This window comes from Myotis nattereri, assembly GCF_964212035.1.
Source record: "Myotis nattereri genome assembly, chromosome: 11".
Classification (NCBI taxonomy): domain Eukaryota; kingdom Metazoa; phylum Chordata; class Mammalia; order Chiroptera; family Vespertilionidae; genus Myotis; species Myotis nattereri.
In genome coordinates this window covers 62,779,645-62,805,052 of record NC_138086.1, presented here as the reverse complement: position 1 = coordinate 62,805,052, position 25,408 = coordinate 62,779,645, and the positions used below count along the sequence as shown (strand labels likewise).

The window sequence follows — 25,408 nt, the reverse complement described above, 5'->3', positions numbered from 1 at the left end:
AGTATACGAAGGGCAGGATGACTTGGGGAGCTTTCTTCAGATCCCCTGCCACCATCAGCCTGCCCACGGGCGGGACGTCGGGCAGATCACGCAGGGGACGGCAGCGCCCGGATGGATGGTGGAAAGTTTTACAAAAACATCTGTTCTATTTGGATGGTTCAAATATTTTCAAAAACATGGGCTCAGCCAAAGCTCATATTTCATAAAACCTTTGCAAATATCTACGGTTTTTTCTTCTCTTTTTCCATGTGGACATGGAAGCAAGAGGAGAGGAAAAATGTGGCCACATGTATGTTTTTAACTTCTTATTTCCAAGTGTTATGGCTTTTTCAGGCATGAAAACCAATCAGGTCCCGTTCCTGTGGGCTGTGGTGTCTCTAGACTTTTTTCCGTCTTTCGGAGAGAGAGATACAGGAAGTCTTAAAGAAACATCGCCCTAGATATTACGTGTGGGGACCACACTGATGATGGGAAGCTGTAGTTTTAATTGCTTGAAAACAAAGGGGGAAAGGTTCACAGCAGTTGGAGGGTGAGGTCGAGCAAGAAGAGAGCAGCAGAATAGGTTCTCTCTCCTGGGTCCCCACCTGGACCCAGCTCTCCACGTCTGAGGAGACTTTTCCAAAGTGCAGCCAGCAGAGAGGGAGGGGCATCTGGAGGAGGCGCCCTGGGGTGTCCGTAGGCAAGCAGCCTGGCTTCCAGCTTTAGTCCAGGTCTGCGGCCCTCAAGATTAGGGGTGTAAAAGCTCAAGGGCCGGCAGGCCGCGGCCGGCGGGGACTTCTCTGGGGACCGTCGTCCGTCTGCTAATACTTGGGGGGGATGAGATTTTGAGCAAACTGGTACACTCTCAGCCCTGCCAGTGCTGTGAACTGAACATCAAGCTCCCCCCCGCCCCCGCCCCCTGTGCCTCCAAGAGAAATAAAGTGCCCAAATCTAATGCTAAGGGCCCGTGCCCGTGACTGTCAATGGCACAGTTGGGGTGAACTAAATCCTTCTCTCCCTGCTTGGGTAGTTCCAAACGAAGGATAGAAGCAATGACTGGGAAACACTTGGGGTTGAAAGTGGAAATTGATTGTGAGAGCCTTCTGCCTCCCTGCTTGGTTTGAGGTCAGATGTGGGCCTCCTCCGTGTGGCATTGGCGAAGGTTGCTGGGTCGCCTGCAGGGTGGGTAGAAGCGTGATGTTTGTAGTCTCCATAAGCCCAAGTCTCACAGGAGCTTCCAAGACACAGCTGCATTTCTTCCGCAATTCTGTCTCGTCTGCCTGGTCTGTACAGAAGGCAGGTTGGGCCCAACTGGTGCGGCTCAGCAGTTGAGCGTCGACCTATGAAGCAGGAAGTCACAGTTGGATTCCCAGTCAGGGCACATGCCCAGGTTGTGGGCTCGGTCCCCAGTAGGGGGCATGAGGAGGCAGCTGATCAATGATTCTCTCTCATCATCAATGTTTCTATCTCTCTCTCCCTTCCTCTCTGAAATCTATGAAAATATATTAAAAAAGAAAAAAAAAAAAAAGAAGGCAGGTTGGAGGACACAGAAGATCCTTTTGCTCTGAGAATCTGTGAGCTGAGGCCAGGGTGGCTGAACCGAGGCCTGGTTTCCAGAACCCCCAGAGCATCGTGGAAGTGGAAGCCACCCTCTGGGACTTCCCCAGCGGAGACTTCGATCCCATTGTGTTCGGCACCCCTTCCTGTGCTGTTGCATGATGTCAGGCGGCGTTTTGCAACCGCGCTCAAGGATGAGTCAGCTAATGGCCCGGCCATCTGTCTATGCCATCACAGCCAGCTTGTCCGAGTTCCAGGGAAACTGCGGGCAACTGTTCATCCCAACACACTTCGTATGGTTTCTAACACGGTTGTCAACAGATTGTTTATCAGTGACTCATGTTTTCTTTCTCTCTCCTCCTCCTTTTTGTTTTTGTTTTTTAAGTGACATTTCCTAGGCCTGTTCTTTCTCTGTTCCGTGTTACACACAGGGTGGGGAGACCTGAATTTTAACCTCTGCATTTTCTGCTCATGAGATTTTCCTGTGGCCCTGGTTAAAATTCTAATTTATTATTGGGGTTAAATCTCATTTATGGCAGTTGAGCACTGGGATCCCTGGCCAGGTCTGTGGGGAAGTCTGCACTTGTGCAATTGAGGAAAGAGTTTATTAGAGAAATTAATAAGATATATTAATTAGCATATTAATATAACAAGGGGAATGGTTAATTTAAAGGAATCAATAAATTCTGCGTACATTAGAAACTTCTGTGTTTACTGATTACTTTCATGCCAATTGGAGATCTTTCTGGCATTTTAATGGGAGAACATCTCATATTGTTCCTCTCCTAGCTCAGTTTCAGGTACATGTGAAAGTAATAGAAATAGTTTTGTCTTAAAAATAATTAACAACTCAGGAGAAGCAGAGTGAGGCAGGGCGAGGGCACTAGGCTGAGAGACAGAGGCCCAAGCACTGACCAGCCGCTGACAGGCGTCTCTTAACCCAGCTGTGCAGCTTGGAGGTTGGATGGAGCCCCTCCCAAAGGCCCCCATCCAACCTTTTTGGACACTGAGATTTCCCAAATTCAAACTGATTTTCCCCTACTTGGTTCCAACTCATTATGTTTTTCTAACTGGCCAAAGCCCATCTTCCTCCTCGTTTTATTTTTCTCCTTTTGTGAGACTGGGCTGAAAACCAGAGACATTTTGCCCAACCCATTCTCCATCGCCTGCCTCCAGAGTTTACAGGGTCTATACCAGCCGTGGGCAAACTACGGCCCGTTTGAAATGAATAAAACTAAAAAAAAAAAAAAAAGACCGTACCCTTTTTTGTAATGATGTTTACTTTGAATTTATATTAATTCACACAAACACTCCATCCATGCTTTTGTTCCGGCCCTCCGGTCCAGTTTAAGAACCCACTGTGGCCCTGAGTCAAAAAGTTGGCCCACCCCTGGTCTATACTCAGAGTGCCTAACGCCTGGCGTGGTAGGGGCAGCCCCCAGGAGACGCTGGGGCCCTTGGTGTTGAAGTCCCTTGGGGTTGCTGGATTGTGGGGTGTGAGGAGCCCGAGGTGGTCCCAGGGAGGATCAGGGCAGCAATAGTGCCAAGTTTCACAACCAACAGCAGCAGCGTTCAGTCCTGCCGATGCCCAGGTCGTCGTCCCTGGAAGCTTTGCCCCGACATCGCTGAAGTGGCAGGGAAACACTTTGAGTGAGGGCTGTCCTTCTGCCCATTCATGTTGCTCGCACCCAGCCCTTCCTGCCTCGGCGGCCGTGAGCCTCCTGGGCAGTAAAGCTCTGCTTAGTTTGCCCAGGTGGACACAGACTCCAGCATTGTCTCTGGGTTTTCATCCAGGTGTCTCCTGGCTGAGGATGGAAGGCAGCAGCTTGTCAGGGACCCTCAGGTTCAGGGTGAGGCAGGTGCAGGGGCTAACTGGTGGGAGCGCAGCCCCGCCCTGAGTCTGTAGGTACGCGCTGCTTCCCTTGGCTCTGGGGGAGTGGGGCCATCCTTGGAGGATTTTGTTGGGTGTTTTTGGAAAGCCTTTCTTAAAAAGGCCATTCATCTCTTCAGGTCATAAAGTGGATTTTCCCAATTAGAGTGTTAAAAAGGCAAGAGCAGGATCAGCAGAACAGCCGTCCTCTGGTCAGTGTTGTTTGTGTTGTTAGACGGTGACCAGGAAGAGCACGGGCAGCTCTGTTCCTGCCTAGATCTCCCCGTACTTTCGCGGGGCCCTGTGATCCCTGATGGCTTGCATCATTGTGGTTGATGTTTTCCAGCTCCCAGCTCTGACCCAGCGCGTCAGAGCCCCAGCAGCGTTCTTTCAGGATTCAGCAGGTTTTGAAATGCCTCTGGCGAAACTCCGCAGCCTTAGAGATGTGTTTCTGTGATCTTTTGGGTTAGAACTCAGTGCTTCTAAGGTGTTGACACTTAGGTGACGTGCTAAGCAAAAGACGGGGAATCTGCCTGGGGGTCATTTCCTCAGTGTTTCTTAGCCCCGGGTTTTGGTGGAATAAAAACAGAATCAGAGAAAAAAGAACTAGCAAGTTCCATGCTTACGTTCCATGCTTAGCTCTCCTGTGAATATTTAGCTGTGCGCTTGGCAAGTTTGCGGTCCATCTGGTCCAGTATTTTGGTCACAAGTAAAAATGTGTTTGATGGAGCTCAGTTCTTCTTCTTTTTTTTTTCCTTCCTGACTTTTGTGTCAGATTTAAAAGGTACATTGTGAGGGGAAGGAAGAGAAAGAAGAAATAGCCCCAGGCAGTCGAGCTAACACAGAAATGAAATATGTGGTAGTTTTATTTCCTCTGTTTTTTTTTTTTCTCATTTAAAAAGAAGTTCAAATATGGGCCCGGTATAACTTAGAATTTCCTAGGAGAGGGGGGAAAAGGGCCATGAGGTGCTTTGGTGATTTTCTTTTAGCTTTCACATTAAACTCTCGTCATTTTACTTAACCTAATGAACAACGTTTTAACCATGAAAATATCTTTGGTAATTTTTCAGAAGAGTTGCAAAATTTCTAAGGCATCTTGCACCGACCGAACAGCACATGTTGGGCTACGACGGCGACACGGACAGTGCGCTCATTGGCAGAGGGGCGTCTGGGAAACAGTGTGCAGAGAACCAAGTGGTCCTTCCATTCCCTCACTCTGCCTGGAGAATGCTCTCTTGGGGGCACTTCCCCCTTCTCCCACCCTCTCCTCTACCCCAAGCTCTCACTCTCTATCTCTGTGACCCAAGGCTGGTTCCCTGGAGCCCCTCCTCTTTCTTACTCAAAACTTCCCTCTCCAGAGTCTTGTTTCCAGAGGGTTCTCTGTCGGGCTCAGAGAGAAAGTCATCTGACTGTCTTTGGCCATTTCACCAACATTACAGTTAACTTGTGCTTTACTACTGTCTGCCAGGCTCTTGGGGTTATGGAGGTAAAGGAGACCCTGTCATTTCCCTAAAGGAACTTAACCCCGATGGAGTTCAGATATGCTCCTTGAATGAGTTTGGACTAATGATGTATCAATGCCCATCCAACTTTCAGATTCTTAGAACATACAACCCCGTGGAAGGGATCTCTAGTGGCATGATTTCAGAATCTTATTCGTCCAAGTGTCCCTAATATTGTACCCTATTGATCCTGCCTGCTCATGAGGCCAGCCACAGAGCATTTCTTAGAGAAAAAAAGGAATTTATTTGGTTTTGGATTTCATAATCTGTCAAGAAGCCCAAATGAGATGATAAGATCTCTTCCTGCTATTCCCACATTCCTGGATCGCTGGGCAGATGTGAAGTGTGGGGGAAGTGCCTTTAACTACTGGCGGTTGTTGACAGTTTGTTTTCTCGACTGTCATTTAGGTTAGTTCAAAAATTTACAGCATTTCTTTTGCAACCACTTTGTGGAATGCATTGTTTCAGGTTTTCATTTTTAAAACTAGTTCTCTGCTAAGTGGGTGATGAGCAGATTATGCCTCTTTTCATTCTTTCCTGGTTAATAACAACCAATTTCCAGAAATGGTGTTTTCTGTGCACGAGGTGGGGTAAAAGAATTAAAGAGGCATTTGCTTATATAATATTTTTTACATCATTTCCTTCTTTTAAATTTTATGTTTTTCCTGCTGGCTGATTAAAGCAGCAAATGCTGAGGGTTCAAATATACTTTTGTGGGAAATTAACAAAATTAGAAGATGAACCTAGATGGCCAGATTTTTCTGGTCAGCGAAGGGTGTTAGTTCCATATCTTTGGTTTTTCATGATGCATATAAATTTTGCCTGCCTCAGTCATTTCTATTTTTTAAAAATTATAATTTGCAAGGTGCCTAATTTAAAAAATATTCTTGGCAGTTACTTATCACCATTCGACTGGAGTGACCTTTAGAATTGTTTGGGGGGGAAAGAATAGGACATTTCTTGCAGTGCTGATGACGCTCTCTGCGTGGACATGAGATGCAGCTCATTACATTTGAAATTCCATTGTGAAAACTTTCAGAGGGTGGCATTTCTTGAGGCCTCCCTCACATGTCAAGGAGACGCATAGAGATTGGAAACTATTTACTCAGGGGATCTCAAACGCTACTGAGGCTACAGTTGTAAAATGTCAAGTTATTTGCATGCCTGGTGAATTGGATGTCCTAAAAAATTTTTGTAATCCCAGATATCTGCTTGTTTCCATTACCAAGGAACGGGGAAATATTGCAAATGAAGCATATTGTATTTTTTTCTTTCTATTTTTGTAGAGTGACGGCTATGTTGTGTATAGCTTTGTTTTATTTTTTAGATTTAATTCAGTTTCTTCATTTAAGAACCTGAGTCCAAATGGCTGTAGTATGAAACTTTTTAATTTTTGAGGTTAGTTCATCCTCCCCCCCCCCCCCCAAATATACGGGTATTTAGTAATGCTTCAGAGGTAGTTAGTAATGTTTACCAGTGATTACAAGGGTGATTCTCTGGGGGAACGTTTATCTTTTGCTACCAGGTCTCCTTTTTCCTTCTAGGTTTTCGCCTGTGTCTGGCCCTGTTCCAGGGGAGAGGAGGGAGCGTGCCTCACTCATCTTCTTGGGCCAAGCACCTGGTCTGTGGTCTGTCTAATACTGAGTCCACAGACACACTGAACAAATGGACAGATAATCCATATTTTTAAATGCACTTTTAGTATCTTCGTGGCAAGTTGTTACTCTGGAAGTAATTAGGATTTTCAAATTCCCGTCCAATTAAAAGGATTTCCAATAGGACAAAGATCGTGTCCTCCTTGTGAAAGGAAGAAAGAACAGGATGTTAAAAGAGGATGGAATAATTGATTTGCCTTTAAATGCTTGGGCACATGAGGGGCTGAGCTTGGAATTCTTTCATCTGATAGAAGAAAAGAATGAAATCAGCTTAGGAGACATTTCCTGTCATTATTCAAGGATTTTTAAAACATGTGAGGAGTATGCTTGGCCAATATGTTAGCTGTAATGTACATTAAAGGACCACTTTTTTTTTTTTTTTAAATCCTCACCCAGGGATATTTTTCCATTGATTTTTAGGGAGCGTGGAAGAGAGAGGGAAAGACAGAGAGAAATATTGATGTGAGAGAAACACATCGATTAAGGTTGCCTCCTGCAGGAGTCCTGACCAGGGCCCAGGCCGGGGAGGAGCCTGCAACCAAGGCACGTGTCCTTGACCAGAATCAAACCTGGGACCCTTTGGTCCTCAGGCCAGTGCTCTACCCACTGAGCCAAACCAGCTAGGGCAATTTTTTTTTTTAATTGATAGAGGCTGTGCTGTATGAAGAGGAAAGAGTCCAGCTGTATGAATTCAGAAATGAGTGTCAACCACTGTCAGTCATTCTCAGTCAAGCCAGGAGACAAAAATCACGCAGTTATTATTAAGAATTATTAAGTTAAGATAGAGTAACTATAAAGTTGTAACTAGAACTCTAAAGCGTCCCGCAGAGCTGAAGAGGAGTACTGAAGGGAGGGTGCACTGGAAGGGGGTCCTTCTTGCCGGGTTGCCGGGGCCACCACTGGCCCACAGTTGCTGGGCTAGCAGGAAACAGCACCCTGTGCACAGGCTTACTGAGCCTGGTGGGCAAAGGAAATAAGGTCCATTGTGGGTGCACAGCCTGCAGCGTACAGGGTCTGTGTAGGAGGGCTGTGAGGAGCTGCTTACCAGGCCCAGGACAGTGCTGCGTGGTGCATGCTCTGGACTCATATGTGTGCAATGCCTAGGGACCAAGATGATGGTAGCACTGTGTGCTGGAACCGCTGCAATGTCCCTACAGCGCCCTCTACTGGTAAATCCTAGCATTGAGCTCATTGTAAAGAAGAAACGCTTCAAGAGCCAATTTGGAGTTGAGCCACCATCAACTGATAACTGGCACAACCCCAAATTCCAGTGTAGCCAGAGATGTTCTGTCTTGTTGAGAAAAAATGAGAAACAAATAAAAAAAGAGCTGACGTCCCTCCAAGGGCTCACTCTCTCTTTTGTAACCGAAGAATCCATCAGTGCTGGCAGTATAAACTAAGTCGCAATTTAAAATTGAGTTCATGAGAGAGGTGGATTTTGACAGTTTATTTTAAAAATAATCAGTTATTAAAATCAGGAAATACTAGTCTTACAAAAGCCATCTCTCTGATGATTAAGATTAAAGACATGCATATTGCATGCCTTTTTACATTATTTATAGCATATTAGCTTTTCACCTCTCTAAAAACAGATGCTCTAGGTCTAAAAACTCTTATGCTTCTTGTTTGTAGGCTTAGTAAGAGCAAGGGACAATCATATTTAACAAACCTCAGTCCATTCTCCCATCAGCATGCCATGGAGCTGCTCACCTTTATACTGGATGGCAACAGCTGGCTCCCTCCGTTAAGCATCAATGAAATTATTCTTTGGGTTTTTTAACTTACATCTTTTCATTTCATTGTGCTCCCTCTTGATCCTAAATTATAAGAGTGGGTAAATAGGAGTGTTCAGTGAAGTGTGTCTGCCATTCAATGTTATGCATACACTTATATGTTTTGTGTAATTTCTTAAATAGAAGCTTCAGAAAAATGAACACACTGGGAGAAATGTTCATGGAAAATTAAAGTTGGCAGAGGTTCATTTTACAAAATGGTAATACAGGGAGCCCTATTATTGAGCAGAAAATCTGCATTGTAAGGCCTATCATAGCACCACCATCTAACAGAAATGATAATAACTTTTTTTTTTTAGCGTTGGCTATGGCCAGGCATGTCGTCAGTGCTTAACATTTATTGTCATTTAATCCTCACAAAACCCACTTGTGAGGCAAGTACTAGTCTCATTCCCATTGTACAAATAGGACTATTGAGGCAGAGAGTTTTAAAAACTTTTCAAGACTACCTCGTTAATAAGTACGGTGCAGGCATTTCAACCTGGGCAGTTTGGTTTCAGAACTCTCGCTCCGAACCCCTCTATACCATACTTCGCACAGGATGGGTGGAATTGATTCTTTTTCAATGCAGCAGCAATCTGACGAGACAGAAATAAGGCTCAGATGTTAAATGCCAAGTGAAATTTGGAAACCCAAAGAAACAAGCTGAGCACTGCAAGCTGACTTTCACCTTAAACTTGCCTTTACCTTTTTATAACCTCCAGGGCCACAGAAGGCAACGCCCTGGACCCACCCAAGCTAGCCAGCATGATTAATGAAGACTCCTCTCTCCCTGGAACTGAAACCCCTCAACTACATTCTCTTGGTAATGCGAGGGTGGAAAAGAAATACAGGTTTCTCCAAGGAAAATTTTCTGACTTAAAACTTAGAGCTATGTGGAGGAGCAAAAATAAATCTCGGAGTATTTGTAACCTGAAGACAGCTCAAGGATTTACAGCGAGAATTCACACTAGCTGGATAGTCAGAAAAACATTAAACTAAGAATTAAAGAGGTACCAGGTTGGTAGTCTCAGCACCTAGCAGAAAAACAAATGCAAATTTTTTGTGGAGGAGCCCACTTTAATTTGACCATAAAGAACCCTCACAGAGAGTTTCTAAAATATATTAGCTCCCATTCAAAGACCTCAGAACATTAGAAAATAAGTCATTATAAAAGAGAGTCAGCAGAATCAACCTGCGAACACTGCAGGTATTGAATTTATCCAGCACAACATATAAAGTATGTTTTCTATGTTTCAAAATGGAGGGAGAGGTTGAAAACATGTCTAAGGAGCAAGCTATTAAAGTGACAAAGATATCCTGAGAAAAAAGAAAACATAAATTATATAGATAAAATAGTAATTGAAATTAAAAGCTCAAAAGGCAGTTTAATGACAGATTAGACAGAATTGAAGAGAGAATTAATAAACTGGAAGATAAGATTGAATAAAGTGTTCAGAATGTATTACTATGGGACAAAAAAATGGAAAATATAGAAGAAAGGCTAAGAGACAAGGAGAATAGTGAATTTTCCAGAAATGATGAAAGATACCAGTCCACATATTCAGAGCACCCAGCAAATCCCAAATAAGATTAAAAATCTTAAAGAGATCAATAACTAGATAGTAAAACTACAGAACACCAGGACAAATAGAAGATCTTAAGTAGTCAGAGAGAAACAATAAATGCAAGAATTGAGGGGAATTTTTTAAAATTTTACACTAACTGCGCTGGCTGGTATGGCTCAGTTAGTTGGAGTGTCATCCTGTACACCAAAAAGTGGTGGGTTCAATTCCCGGTCAGGGCACATACCCAGGTTTTGGGTTAGATCTCTGGATGGGGAGGATGTTTCTCTCTGTCTCTCTCCCGTCCGCTCTCTAGAATCAATTTTAAAAAAACACAAAACACCATTTTTTTGTTGTTACACTAACCAGGATCAAAGAAGCCAAAAGTTGGTTCTTTGAAAGGGTTAATAGAATTGACAGTCCTCTCTCAAGATTAATCAAGAAAAACAAAAAGAGAAAAGTGACAATAAACATTATTAGTAAAGGGAAAACTGTATTATCTACAGTTAGGGCAGACATCTATACTAATAAAAGGGTAATAGGCTAATTAGACCGGATAGACTGGACGTTTTCCGGACGTCCTTCCAGACAAAGGCATGGTGGCAGGCACCAAGGCAGAGGCAATTAGGGGCGATCAGGCAGGCAGGCAGGTGGGCGGTTAGGAGCCAGTGGTCCTGTATTGCGGGAGTGATGTCCTGGATTGGAGAGGGTGCAGGCCAGGCTGAGGGAACCGCCCCCCTTCCATACACGAATTTCATGCACTGGGCCTCTAGTTTAAATATAATAAAAGAATATTTTGAACTAATTTAAGGCCAGAACATTTTAAATCTTAGATGGAACAGACAAGTCCTTATTAAAACTGACTTTAAAAACTACCAGGGTAGCCTATCACCCTTACAAACAGGAGTCAAAAACCTTATCACAGTGAAAACAAAATACCAGCCCCAGGTGTTTTTACCGCATAGCTTGGTGAGGAGTAAATGAGATAATACATATCAGGTGCTTTGATATGACTTGTCACAATAATGAACGCTTAGTCAATTTTAGCTGTTGTCATTCCCTAGGCGTATTTGTGGGCTCTCTCTTTAGCCTGTACTGAGATCTAAAGTAGAGTATAAAATGTCTAAAAACCTCATACAGGCAGACACATAGGTTAGAGTCATGGATGTACTTTTACAATAATCAGGTTGGAATCTTCCTTTGACTACCAATTCATTTTTTAGGGTGTGTTTTTTTGTTGTTTTTTTTACCAAGACGTGGGTCACTGGTAAAATCCCACCTGTCCCCTGAACCCCTCTTTAACGAATGGCAATCACTGGGCTTTACAGTCACTTCAATGAGGAAGGTCACAGACAATGATTCCCTAGGAACTAGCTTTAATTTTACTTTCTATTGTTGAGAAATTGAGAAAAAATAGCCACATTCATGTGAATTCTCTTTCAGGTGTTCCAGAACAAATTTAGTGACTTAACATTTTTGCATGTTCTAGGATAGCAGCTCAAAAATCTTATCCCTGAAAGCCACAACACATTTGTATAGGTATTTATTCATAAAATGTCGTATAAATTGTCCTCGAGTTAGAGATGGGTGTGTTTCCAAATGTCATCGTCAGTGACTTACGGCGTCATGGAGATAAGGGGGGCAGACTTGGGAATGTGCTTCGGGCGCACACTCCGGGGGACGAGGGTGTGCGCTGGGAATTGCTAGGATGCGGAAGACAAAGAAGGGTAGTGCTCAGCCACTCTGGCTATTGCCAAAGAGTAATCCGAGCCCCGTCCGAGGTTAAAGCCGGGGACCTCTCCTTATTTCATAAGCTGTGTTTGCTTTTCACTTAATCCACTGGTTTAGCTCTTGTGACATGTGTGGACATGATTCTTATGGAGAGAAATGTTTGGAATGATTTATTCTTCTGTGAAATTTCATGCTCACATTCAGATAATGCATTCAGTCCAGCCTAAACAGGCCATTTTTTGTAGCGTGTGTGGGGTTTTTTTTTTTTCGCAAATAGTACAAGAAATGAAGCTGCCTTTAGTGTATCGTTGCCCTTTGCATTTTGCAGTTAATTTTTATAAGTTAAAGACATGCCCTCCCAGGAGCCCCATCCACAATGGAGCTGCTCTCTGCTGTCATGTACACGTGCTGGGAGCTGTCTCCTTCCACTAATTAACTTGCCTCCTTTTACTGATTAGTGCTCATTTTGCTTTATTGCATTGCATGCTCCTTTTTTATTTTATTTTTTGAGACTCTCTAAATCAGTGGTTCTCAACCTTCCTAATGCCGCAACCCTTTAATACAGCTCCTCATGTTGTGGTGACCCCCGACCACAAAATTATTTTCGTTGCTACTTCATAACTGTAATTTTGCTAGTTATGAATCATAATGTAAATATCTGATATGCAGGATGTTTTTTCATTGTTACAAATTGAACATAATTAAAGCATGGTGATTAATCACAAAAACAATATGTAATTATATATGTGTTTTCCGATGGTCTTAGGCGACCCCTGTGAAAGGGTCATTAGACCCCCAAAGGGGTCGCGACCCACAGGTTGAGAACCGCTGCTCTAAATCATACTTTCTCTGCCCCTTTATCCTCTGCCCGTCTGTGGCTCAGTAGGTATTTATGGAGCCCTTACCTTGTAAAGCTGAGCTGGAGGCTTCAGAGGCGACTGTGATGGATGGACACTCTGCTTCCACAGAATGGAAACCAGAAGGGGCGGACAACCAGCACTAGCAGGCAGGAGATACGCACACAGTCGTGGTACGTCGCTTTCTGAGAATTCAGAGGAAGACGAGGTGACTGTCCAGAGCTGGGAGGCCTTGGGCCGGTTAATTAACACCTCTGAACTCTAGTTTCCTGGTCTAGACATATTGTAAGGGCTCGAAATGACTCATATACAGCACAGTGTGTGGGAAACAAGCTCTCAGTCGTGTGCCTACCGTGTGCCAGCACTGCGTCAAGTGCATGGGACAGGCTAGTGAGTAAACCAAAGGGCCTGCCTTCGTGGAGCTTATTCTATGTGATAAATAGTGTTAGATTAAAAGGTTATTAACAAATGCATAGCAAACAAGTGTTCGTTGGATTACTGTTGTGTTATCCACTTGAAGGACTCTGGAAAGGGAGAGATGGATGGGTAGGGTTTTAACAGTCCGAGATGGGAATGTGAACAGGGATGAAGGGAAGGGAGAGGAACTGACATGCACACTGAGTGTGTGGGGCCAGCCACTTGCCGGGCTGGGGGTCTGTAGACAGTCATAAACTGTGGAGAGCCGTCTGGGATTTGTAAGCTGGGGTGTGGCGTCACCAGATCTGGACTTTGGGCGGTTTTAACATGTTGGTGATGCAGAAAGGGAACTGGAAAGGTGAGGGGTTGGAATTTGGAGAGGTCAGGTCATTCCTTGCAAAAGTTTACTGAAGGGAATGAATTGGAGCCACTTCATTATTCACTAAGTCTAGATTGGGAACTTTTAAAATAATTTTTAACACTCTTATTGACATCAAATACACAAATCCTAAGTGTACCCATTCATTTTTACAAATCTGTATTGCACGTATATCCATGTGAACACCACCTAGATGGAGATATAGAATAGGTCCAGTGCCTTTTCGGGGGACTTCTTACCCTGAGTGCAATGTGGACACCATTCACTGTACCTGTTCCAGGGGAGGATGGTGGGCCAGCCCACGGGGTAAATCCTCCCCCCCCTCCCCCCACCCCTGCCAGCCCCTTCTCAGTTTCCTTCCTTCCCCAGCATGCCGGCTGCTGCGTTACCACTGCGGACAGCAGGAAGAAAGGCAGACGGTGTCTCCGAGTCTGCACCTCCTCCTGAGCTGACTTTCTGAGTGGGCTACGGAAACACATTTGCACATTTACCCTAATGGCCCCAAGCGTGAGAGGATCACATTTTATACCAAGCCCTGGGGTTCTTAAAGGGAAACAGTGGGAATATTTACAAGTAGCTTTAGTGTGGCCAGAACATCCCCAAACAAACCAGAAATAGAGGTCTTGTCAGCCAATGAATGAGGGGAGGGGTCGCTGGGTCTGAGCAGGGGTCCTCCAGGTCAGTGCAATTTGCCAAAATAGTTGAACCATGTTCTCTTTATGCACAGGAAGGCGGCCCATTTTTATTCCATTTGCTGATAACGTCATTGCTACATGCTAGTTCAATGCTGTACATCAGTTGTTAGAAAAGACCACTGGGATTGGCCAAATGTAAAAGGGTAGATTCCTGAGGCTGCATTTCTGCAACTTCTGTAACTGTTGTGTGGTCAGTTTTATACCAAAGCAAATAGGACAGGCATTCTGTTTACGATAAATGGGATTGATTGAGCATCAAAGTGGCGTTTTGTTCTAGAGATACGTTGCACAGTCTTGTTCATATGTTTGAATACCTACCACTACTGAACTGGACACTTCAAAGTGGTTGAGATGATAAGCTTAATGTGATGTACTTTTTGCCGCAATAGACACAAAATAGTCTCCATACTTGTCACTGTTTATTTGGGGGGGAAAGGATTCCTCAACTTTGGGAGTATCCTTTATTCTAAGACTGGGAGTCTTAGCATGATTTTTGCCTGTTTGATTTTAACATCTTGACTGATTAGCATATCCAGTAATCTGAAATAACGCAAAGCCACATGTTGCTTTTCTCACCTTGTGACACTGCAGAGATAATGGTTAATTTGTTCAATGCTCTTACAGTTCCTCCTGTGCTGGATGGCTTTGTCATTTTCAAAGGAGGCAGGAGAAACCACTCGGTAGGCGAGGGCTTGGCGAGTAAAGGACAAATCTGTGTGCCACCCTCACGCTTCCTCTGCACCAATGGAAAGTGACAGTGCCAATTGGGATTACTTTCTTCCCGAAGTTTTTATAGTAGATTTTTATGCCTGCATTTCAATTATCAAATTATCAAATTGATTCCAGAAACTCAAATAAAACGAAAATGAAGTAGAGATGAAAAGGCATGCAGTTTCCTTGGTAATATTCAGTTTAGGAGGGGGGAGCACCCAATTTTTAATACGAGCAGTTTACAACCACTCATGGTTAAATGGTTTATAGGATTCTTTGTAACAAAAGGTGGTCTAATTACCAAGGAGGAGAGAATAATATAGCCAGGTTATTTACAATGTGTGACTTACTTAAATTATGATCCTGTTAACTATACAAAAATGACAAAAAGCAGAAACATCCGAGCAAATTAAACATTTTGGCTTTTTATTAATGATCTCGAATATAGGAGGTGTGCACAAGTTCAATTTTTTCCCCCTTTAAACATCACATGAGACCTGCCCTTGGGGTGAACCTGCAGTTTCAAAGATTCAGGGAACCAACTTTTAAACAAAACAAAACAAAAAAAATGAGCATATTTTCTTTTCCATTTGACCACACTAGTGTTTAGTTTCTACCACTAAACCACATGGTAGGGATTCTGATGTCCCTAGATCAATGTTAGGTGTGATTTCCTTCCTTGTAATTTTTGTTTTACTCTGAGTTACTAGTTGACTTTAATTGTTCTTATTTGCAGTCTTTAAATATTGATGGACTGTGTCATTTACAACACTGTTTTGTGGCATTGACCTTTGTAGGGAGCTTGTATATGAATCCTAGGACATTTTCTAAGCTGTAGAGTAGGTGGGAGGGTGAGCTTGTTGGGAAGATGTGTTCGTTAAAAGTGAAAACAGAAGGAAAGTATGCAAAAGGGGCTGGAAAAATTAGTATTCAGAAGCCAGTTTGCAGGAGAAAGTGTAGAATTCTACTAAACTAGAGATAATTGTTTATAGGAAGCACCTATATTCATTTCAAATATAACTAGTTTTTTTAAAACAAACAAACAACACAGTTTCAGAAATTTCCCAGAGAATTTATAACAAAAGAAAGCATATAGGAAATACTAGTAACTCAGTTAACAAACTTGCTTTTTCTTTTTTTAAATATATTTTATTGATTTTTTTACAGAAAGGAAGGGAGAGAGATAGACAGTTAGAAACATCGATGAGAGAGAAACATCGACCAGCTGCCTCCTGCACATCTCCCACTGGGGATGTGCCTGCAACCCAGGTACATGCCCTTGACCGGAATCTAACCTGGGACCTTTCAGTCCGCAGGCCGACGCTCTATCCACTGAGCCAAACCGGTTTCGGCAACAAACTTGCTTTAATGAGAGTATCATTACACAACAAAAAGAACACATTCTTTCAGTGTGACACAAATATGGAATATGGATCAGATCACAAAAAGACTACATTTCAAAACATATACACCATGAATAGGCCAGGTTCTTCAAATAAGATGCAGTGATTCTAGTTGTTAGTAACAAGGACAGCATTCTCCCAGTCTAACAACCTGGAAATTTAAAAATATTTGACTCTTGAACAATGTGGGTTTGAACTGCGTGGATCCACTTCTACACAGATTTTTTCCAATAAGTACTGTAACTGAATGTTCTCTTCCTTGTGACTTTCTTAATAACTTTTTCTTTTCTCTCGCTTACTTTATTGTAAGAATACAGTATATAATGCATAAACATACAAAATATGTGCTAATCAACCGTTTATGTTATTGGTAAGGCTTCTGATCAACCGTAGGCTACTAGTAGTTAAGTCTGGGGACAGTCGAAAGTTTTATGTGGTTGGGCCCTGGCCAGTGTGACTGAGTTGGTTGGAGATATAACCAAAGGTTCGCAAGCATTTTCTATGCACCTATCTTTTTAGTTCTGAATATGAAAATTTAACAATTATGAATTATCAAAGTTGAATCAAAAAGGAACACATGAATAGAAAATAACCATAGAGGAAAATTACTCTTCCATCCATTCATTTGTCCGTCTAGCCATCCAACCTTCCATTTCCATCCTAACCAACTACCTAATTCTTTTTGAAAAGTAGCCAATCTGCCCTCCCTCTTAAATACCAGGTACAGATTTTTTTCCTGACGATTTGTATGCCCCCAAAGCACAGAGAAAGACAGGAAGCATCCAGGTTTATTCTGCAGACCAGCATAATAAGTCTCGTTACCTATACCAGACAAAAATATGACCAAAAAATATAGAACCATCTCACTTATCAATATAAGTGAAAAACACATGCGGTAAAATACCAAAAGAATAACACACTATGATATTTTACTCTTGGCCTAGGAGGGTATGGGTAGGCCAGTATTTGGAATGCAGTGTAATTCACTCAGTTAATAGGATAAAATGCTAAATGTGATAAACATCAGAAGCAATTGGTGAAAAGCAATAAAACTGCAATAAAAGCGATTCATCATTAGAATATCAATCAACAAAAATGAGTATTTTTCCCATATGATAGCATTAACCACATATACAGTATTATGGAAAATATGATAACCTCTCATAATTGCATCAGAATCTATTAGAAATGAAAGTGAAATTAACAAAAAATATATATGAGACAAACAATAGAACTTCGCTGAAGTAAAGCACAGAGATGTTGATAAACAGAGATTCTTTCTACTTCTGGTTAGGAACTCAGTTTTCTAAAATAAGTTTTCTCCAAATTAATATAACATGTATGATGGCAATAAAATCCCAATAGAATTTATTTTTAAAGCTTGACAAGTTGCTCCTAAAAATCATACAGAAGGATAAATAAGCAACAATGGCAAAGAAATATATTTAAAAGAAATAATCTGGGGGAATTTGGAATACAGGATTCTAAAACATGCTATAAATAGGTCCATAAGAATATATGACAAAGATAAAACTTTCAGTAGGAAAGGATGGAATGGTTAATATATAGTGTTAAGTCAACCATCAATCCCTTTGGGAAAAATACATATTTTAGATCCCTGTTTAATGCCACACACTATATTTCAAATCTATAAAGTTCTAGAAGAAAATAAAGCAATATATTTTTATAGTCATGGAGAAGGCCTTTAAAAGCATGACAAGAAGCCCTGAAGTCTTAAAATGTTTAACAAATTCAGTTTCATGAAATTGTAGTGAGAGAAACTATAAATTATAAAATTAAAGGATGGATAACCAACTGGGAGAATATATATGAAGCATATGTAAGGGCTAATATTCAGGATTTATAGACAGTGCTCACATATGAGTATGGAAAGACAATGGAATAGGAAAGTGTGGAGATGATCTGACCAATCACATACAAAATGCAAATAAACATCAAAATACCTTCAATGTCATTTAGCATCAGGGAGAAGCCACTGTTGGATTCCACTGTCATCTACCAGGTTGCCAAAAATTGAAATGACTGATAATGTCCAGTGTGTGGGAAGGTGTGTCAGAAAGGGCATTCTCATACATCCTTGGAAGGCTGCACCTCTCCAAACATACAGCACACCTGCTTCTCACCTCGAAGTTCTGCTATATGAAGAAATTCAGTGCAGCAATGTTTAGGATAAAACTTGAGGACAGCCTAAATCCCTCCCTAAGGGAACAGGTTAAATAAAATTTGGAGTATTCAATGTATATATTAGTACTACCAGGCAGCCATTAAAAAGCCCAAAAAACTAATTTTGTATAATTCGACATGAATAGATAGATGCCTTGTGTCAGCATAATGGTTAAAAGCCCAGGTCTGGAATAGACTTGTCATGTACAAGCAGGGTGAATTTGAGCAAATTTTCTAATGATTTTAAACCTCAGTTTGCCCATCTGTAAAAATGGGGATGTTTATTATACCTCCTAAGGATTTGGTGGGAAGTAGATGGGATACTTCGTGCACCATGCTGGGCGCAGTAGTAAGCACTCAACAAGAGGCAGATATAAATCGTGGTACAGACTGCTGCGAATTTGCTTGTGCTTTGAAGAAGTTGGAGAAGGTTGCTCATCGCTGCGCTTGTTGGCATTAGCCTAGGAGAGGTAGCAGGAGTTCACGATAGTCACTTTCTAACTTCACACTTCTTTTGATTTGGGTAAATTAAAGAGTGATTTTTTTCACTTTTTAAAAATTGGCAAATGCTGGTTTGTGATTTTTAAAGCTGAGGGGAAAATTTTTTTTTTTTTAATCCACATGTACTGTGAGTGTCCCTAACAGCCTCAGTCTCACCACTGTTCCCGCTCTGATTTTACTAGTAGCAGCTCAGTCTGTGTGGTGGTCACTAAGCTACTAGGCATTTCTTGTTCTGATTATAATCACTCCCCGCACCCCTAAAGGCTGAATAATCCGGAGTGCAGGAACAGTAGCAGAGAATGTTTCATCTCGGCTCAGCAGAGCTTTCCTCTAAGTCTCCCTCAGAAAGGTTTATTTGTTTTGTGTGTTTTTTTTCCCTGGCAGCTTCCCCTTCATTTGTCATTCAGTCTGGGTTGACTTCCAGGGAAGTCAGATCCTGGCAGAAGAAAACATTTTGGATTTTCGGGAATATGGGCTCTGGGGCACTTAGCCATTCGGCCGCATTTCTGTAGACACACTCTGGCTGGCTGGCCTCCTCCTCCCCACCCCCACCAGCTGCCCCCCACCTTCTTTAAAGAGGCAGAGCAAATGAATTTCTTTTATGTCCCCTTAATTTTCACCTTCCTCTTTATCCTCCCAGCCTTTCTCCTTCCTTCCTTTCTACCCCTTAGGCGAGGCACTGGTCTCACCTCATTCAGACTTTAAGAGGCTGGTGACCCCTGGTGTCAACATTTCATCTCTTTCAGACAATTGAACTTCTTAAAGGAAAAGCTGAGGCTAAATTCCTGAGAATACCCCAGCCAATTGGGTTTCAAGTAATGCTGGGGCAGTGCTTTGTGCCCATGTGGTTATAATGTCTCTTAATCTGTACCTACCTTCCCCCTTCCCTGGCCCCAACAAGTAGGTGGTGTGTAGAGACCTAGGCATTCTGCGACGATTATAACCTTTCTCATTGTACTGCCACAGTTAGCATCACCAGTAAATGACATCGTTTTTCATGACCATAGCAGCCTCCAGCCATAGATTCAGAAAGGTCAATTTTAATTAAAAACCAAAGAAAAATACATTTTGTGGGCGTTTTGTGTGGGTTTTTTTCTTAGAAGAAGAGGTTACTGGCTTTCTTTGTAACTCCTGCTATCTTGCTGAACTTTGAGAGAATGCTGACAGACCTAAAATTCTCTAGCAGATCGCGCCCTCAGCTAGGACAGTGCAGACACTTTGGAGGAAGGGGCACTCTCATCCTTGTGCCCATTCTCTGCTGGGGAGTGTCCCATGCGTAGGACCGACACATCCCAGGAAATTACCCTTCAAATGTTAGAGCAGAAGAGCTGTCAGATGGCCATCTTAGTGCAACTCCAATTTTGCAAATGTTGAGGACTAAAGGCTTTGCTTGACTTTGTCCATTTCTAGCAAACCTGGGTATGGCGCAATATGCTAATGGTATGCTAAGGCCGCTCAGCCGCTCGCTATGACATGGACTGATCACAAGGGGGCAGACACTCTGACCGGTAGGTTAGCTTGCTGCTTGGGGTCCGGCTGATCAGGACTGAGTGAGATGGGCCGGACACGCCCTGGAGCCCTCCTGCGGTCCCTCCCCGCACTTGTGCACTGGTGGGGTCCCTTGGCCTAGCCTGTGCCCTCTCGCAATCTGGGACCCCTCGGGGAATGTTGGAGAGCAGGTTTCGGCCTGATCCCACAGGCCAGGCTGAGGGACCCCACTAGTGCATGAATTTATGTGCCAGGCCTCTAGTTTTATATAAGTGAATCATACAATATGTGGCCTTTTGTGTTTGCCTTCTTTCACTTAAATGCTTTCAAGGTTCATCCACATTTTAGCATGTATCAGTACTTCACTCCTGTCTATGCCTGAATAACATTCCATGGTATGACTATACCACATTTTGTGTATTCATCAGTTGATGGACATCATCCGGATTGTTTACACTTTGGGGCTATTGTGGAAAATGCTGCTATGAACATTTGTGAACAAGTTTTTGTTGGAATACCTGTTTTCCATTATCTTGGGTATATCCCGAAGAGTAGAATTGCCTGTCATATGTGAATTCTATGGCTAACTTCCTGAGGACCTGTGAGACTGTGTTTCCCAGTAGCCGTGCGATATTTTTAAAGCAAAGTTTAACTGACACTGTTTCTTAAAACAAACACTGAGCCATGTGCCAGGCTGTGATAACACAAAGATGAGTAAAAAGCAGCCCCCATTAACAGGCAGAGAGATGACCAGAAATATTGTTGGGCTTGACCTGGTGGAGGTGGGAGGTATGGGGCTTAAGGGAGGGCAGTTCAAACTCTGACTCTCAGAGGAGGTGGATGTGAGATGAACATTGGAGGCGGTAGGTCACATGGGGAGAGACGGCCTCACAACACTTGGGATTTTTGCATTCCAAGAGCACGTCTTGTGGGGTAAAGGGGGCTAATGGTCCCCCATTAGCAGGCAGCCATCCTTTAGAGAAGTCCATCTGCTAGCCAGATTGTCAGTTTCCTAGTTTCTTCCTTACCGACTTAGCTCCCCTTCTCAAGGTGAACCCTTATTCACTATCCCAATGTATTCCTCATGATATGCAGGTCTTTTGCAGCAGTTTTATATCCCTCTTCTATTTTTGTAGGATCCTAGTACCCCAGAAGCCTCTGCCAGATAGACAGAGCACTCACACTTAATAGTACAATACATTAGAGTTCCCAGGAAACCAGCAGGAAAACAGTGTTAACAAAAGACGCCTCCTACCAAGCAGTAGTGAAAGGATGCTTGTCATTTTGGTGGGGTTTTTCAACGGTCATTACTTACTTTATCCTTCTACTTTGCTTCCAGCCTTGCCACATCCCTGGCCCCTAGTCACCCTATCTGCTACCAGTGCTATTTCTAAAATGCAAACTTGGCCATGTCAGGAACCCCGCTCCGCCACATGACACCCCAAATGTGCAAAACTTCAATTCATCTTCATGTGCTTCGGGGTAAATGATAACCTCTAGCAAGACCTCCAGGGTCCTCTGTGGGGCACTGGCCACAGTCTCTTCTTAAGCCTCATTCTCTCCTCTCTCCTCCGCCCACCTTATGCTGTAATTGGGTGGTGCTACTTGTTTCCCAAACATCACCCTCCATCTTGCCTCCTGGTCATCACACAGTGGGTTCCGTCTTTGAAATGCCATCTCTGCCTTCCAACCTTCTTAACCCAGCTCCTATTTGTCCTTCAAAGCCCAGCCTGTGTGCCTTCAGTACCTCCTTCTTCTTGGTTGTAGTGTTTACTCTTCTGCCCACCAAGAGGACTGTCTCTTTCAGGCACCCAGGATGTTATTTTCGTGCAGTGACCCCATCATCTTAGACTGGACTAGTAAACATGGTTGAAGACAGCACTTCATAGGATGATCTAGATTCTTGTACCCAAGTAGAGAGGCTTTCTCTCCTCCTATAGAATGAGAGGGGAGCCATTCCTTGAAAGTCCAACCGTTGTTAAAATTACTCCTTAGCCGTTTTCAAAGAACATGGTCAGCATTTGTAGGTGTGAGAGTACTGACTGTTTTTGAGATGCTCAGGATGAGTTTTTAGGCTCTTTATTGCCAGATAGCTATGTTATAGGGGAACGCTCTCCTCTGAAGATTTGTTAATAAAGAATAAGGTGGCCCTTCCCTAAATGTTGGCGAGGATGCTCAGAATCAAAACTCTTGGCCCTTGTCTGTATTATAGTCATAATCTACAAATTCAAATAATCTGAAGTATGTGACAGTCTTTCCCTCAGGCTAATGAAGTTCAGACACAAGAATGTCTTGGAAAATGGAGAGGCACGAGATGCAGCAGTATTTTATTGGCTTCTGGAGATACTTTATTGGCTGAGGCTTGGGAAGTAGATGTGCTCATAGAATTCTGTGCTGCCTCATAATTTTACACTTTAGTGAGATGTCTAGTTTCATTTTTCCCACGTCTGCGTCACCTTTAAAAAAAGAGTCTATAATCAATCCATCAAAATTTAACCTCAGAGAATCCCAAGTAAGGAAGTGTAGTCATTTGGGACAGTCTGACTTGGAAAGGAGGTCAATTCTCCTTCCTTCCACTGTCAGCCAACATCAACTCTCACCCGTGTGAGCGCTCACACAAACATGCTCACACACACCGACGTTCATCAGCCAAACAATAATTCTTTGTGTTGTGAGGCACAACTAAACGCCTTTTGCTTCTAATTTCTACTACACAATTTCTGTTGTATATATTTTAACTTTAAAAAATGTGCCACCTCCATGTAGGACACCTCCTGATTTGCATTCTGTGGCAGAATTTATGTCTTTGAGAGCACACTATCACTGTACAACAGAAATAATCTACGTGGCTCTTAAAGGACTTTCTTTCATAGATGTTTTATGACTTGCTTACCACATTGAACGTGAAGCATATTACATTAAATATTGCTTGATTCAGTTGAGTATCTAAGGTGACTTGCATAATGGAATAAAGCTTGTTAGAAAACTGAGTGCTATGCTAAGTGAAATAAGCCAATCAGAGAAAGATAAATACCATATGATTTCAGTTATATGTGGAACCTAATGAACAAAATAAACAAACAAACAAAATAGAAACAGACTCATAGATACAGAGAACAGACTGACAGCTGTCAGAGGGGAAGGGGGTTGGGGGGCTGGGTGAAAAAGGTTAAAGGGATTAAGAAAAAACAAATCCTCAGGCACAAACAACAGTATGGTGATTACCAGCAGGAAAGAGGGGTGAGGGAAGGCAGAAGTAGGTAAGGGGATATAAATGGTGACAGAAGAAAACTTGACTTGGGGTGGTGAACAATCAACACACTATACAGATGATATATTATAGAATTGTGCAGCTGGAACCTATATAACTTTATTAACCAATGTCACCCCCAATAAACTCAATAAAAATTTTTTAAAAAAAGAGAAAAGAAAACTATGTTCTCTTATCCAACATGGCAGTAGTCAGCAGAAGCCATTCTGAATTTCCCTCTTGTCTCTGGGTGATGATTTAATTGCTATCATTTATTGTTTATTTATTTGAAGCATTCTTGTAACTGGGCGTCTAAAACTTGACATGTTCAAAAATAGAACCCTTAATCCCCCACACTTCTACACACACGCAAGCACACACACACATACACACACACATACACACATGCATGCACATGGGAGTGTGGGCACAGGTATTCCTCTCCCAGGCTTCCCTGTCACAGTAGGTGTTGCCATCAGTTGCCATGGGGCTCAGTCACTGTGACCTCCCTGCTCCTCAAACCTGCCAATCTCAGTGTTGCCTTCTCGCAGTGACACCAGACGGCCTCTGTCTGAGCTCAGATTTTATCATGTAAGACTTGACTGTTGTAAGTGCTTCCTTCTCAGAGGGGTCATCCCAGCCACTCTTGATTACATCACCTTTTTTATTTTCTTTATTGTTCTCATCACTCTCAGATATTTTCTTATTTGTTATTGGCCATTTTCCCATCTGTACTGTAAGCTTCACAAAAATAGGACCTTGCTTACTCCACTCAGGATAACACCTGCCTGACATGTACTTGGCTCTCAATAGATATTTGAATTAATTAATTTGTTAATTAATTCATTCATGAAATGAAACTGGCTTTAGCTGTTTCTAAGAGGAGTTTGAAGAGCCCAGGTCATATATAAAATTGAAACCTTCCTAAGAGTTGAATTCATTTTTAATGAAATTAAGATTTTTCTTTCCTGTGTAAAGAATACCCTTTAATAATACTTTAGATTTGCATTATCTGGGCTCTCAGCATTTTTTAATGTGTTGGAGTCTTCAGTTCGAGGACTTTCTGAAAGGCTAACTTTAATAACATCAGACCTGCCATTTCCACAGGGCTGAGAATAGATTCCAAAATGCCAGAGAAAATTAAATGCAAAAAAGCTCCAGTTAATTAATGTTTCAGAATAAATTAATGCTTTAGTCTGACTTTAACTGACAAGAATGGTGCATTTCAAAGTTAAAACTGCCACCCTTTTCCCATGTCTGTATTTTGGGCTGTATTCGGTCATTCCAGTTATTTATCTCCTGGGGATGGGGGATGGAAGCATACACACTTACTGAATTTTAAAATAAAAAACACAATTGTACTGATAATTCTTAGGGGAATGGGTTTTAGCATTCCTTGTAACTCTATTTACTTACTGGTATGTGCTAATGCCTGAATTTTCGAAATTGGGAACAGGTCCTAACTATTTTTGTCTGTCACTGCGATGTTCTTAACACACTGAGAAGAGAGGAAACAACATCTATGTGCACAGTGTGTCCCAGGGGCTGGCTTGGCTTATTACATATATCTCAATAAGTTAATTATGGAAAGTTGATTGAATAGGGGGAAGGGAGGCACATTTTTATCTTCTCTGATTTAGTTCCTGTTGAGTCTTGGATCTTAACCATAGAAAAGAATTGGCAAAAGCTTGTAGTAATTTTTTTCTGACATTTTCTTCTTCCTTCATTTTCTGAACCTCAGTTTCCCTGTTTGAAAGATGAATATGTTTTTCACATCAAAATCTTGTGAGGTGGTGAGATGTTGTATGTGTGTGTCCAATATGGTCCCAGTATGGATACCAAATGATTTTTAAAAGCATTAGAATGTTCTTGGAGGATTCCTGCATGAGGGA

General features: G+C 42.4%; 1 protein-coding gene across 4 annotated transcripts in view; it reads left to right on the top strand.

The window, feature by feature from the left end:
- JAZF1 (JAZF zinc finger 1) overlaps positions 1-25,408 on the top strand; it is a 306,522-nt gene that overhangs the window by 106,346 nt on the left and 174,768 nt on the right. Inside the window, exon 1 of one of the 4 annotated variants that reach the window (XM_081102027.1) lies at positions 12,518-12,661. The exons of the other annotated variants lie outside the window; for them this stretch is intronic. Coding sequence (XP_080958153.1) covers positions 12,601-12,661 — 61 coding nt within the window. The 5' untranslated portion in view covers positions 12,518-12,600. Of the gene's footprint in view, positions 1-12,517; positions 12,662-25,408 lie in introns of those variants that run through there. 4 annotated transcript variants of the gene reach the window in all.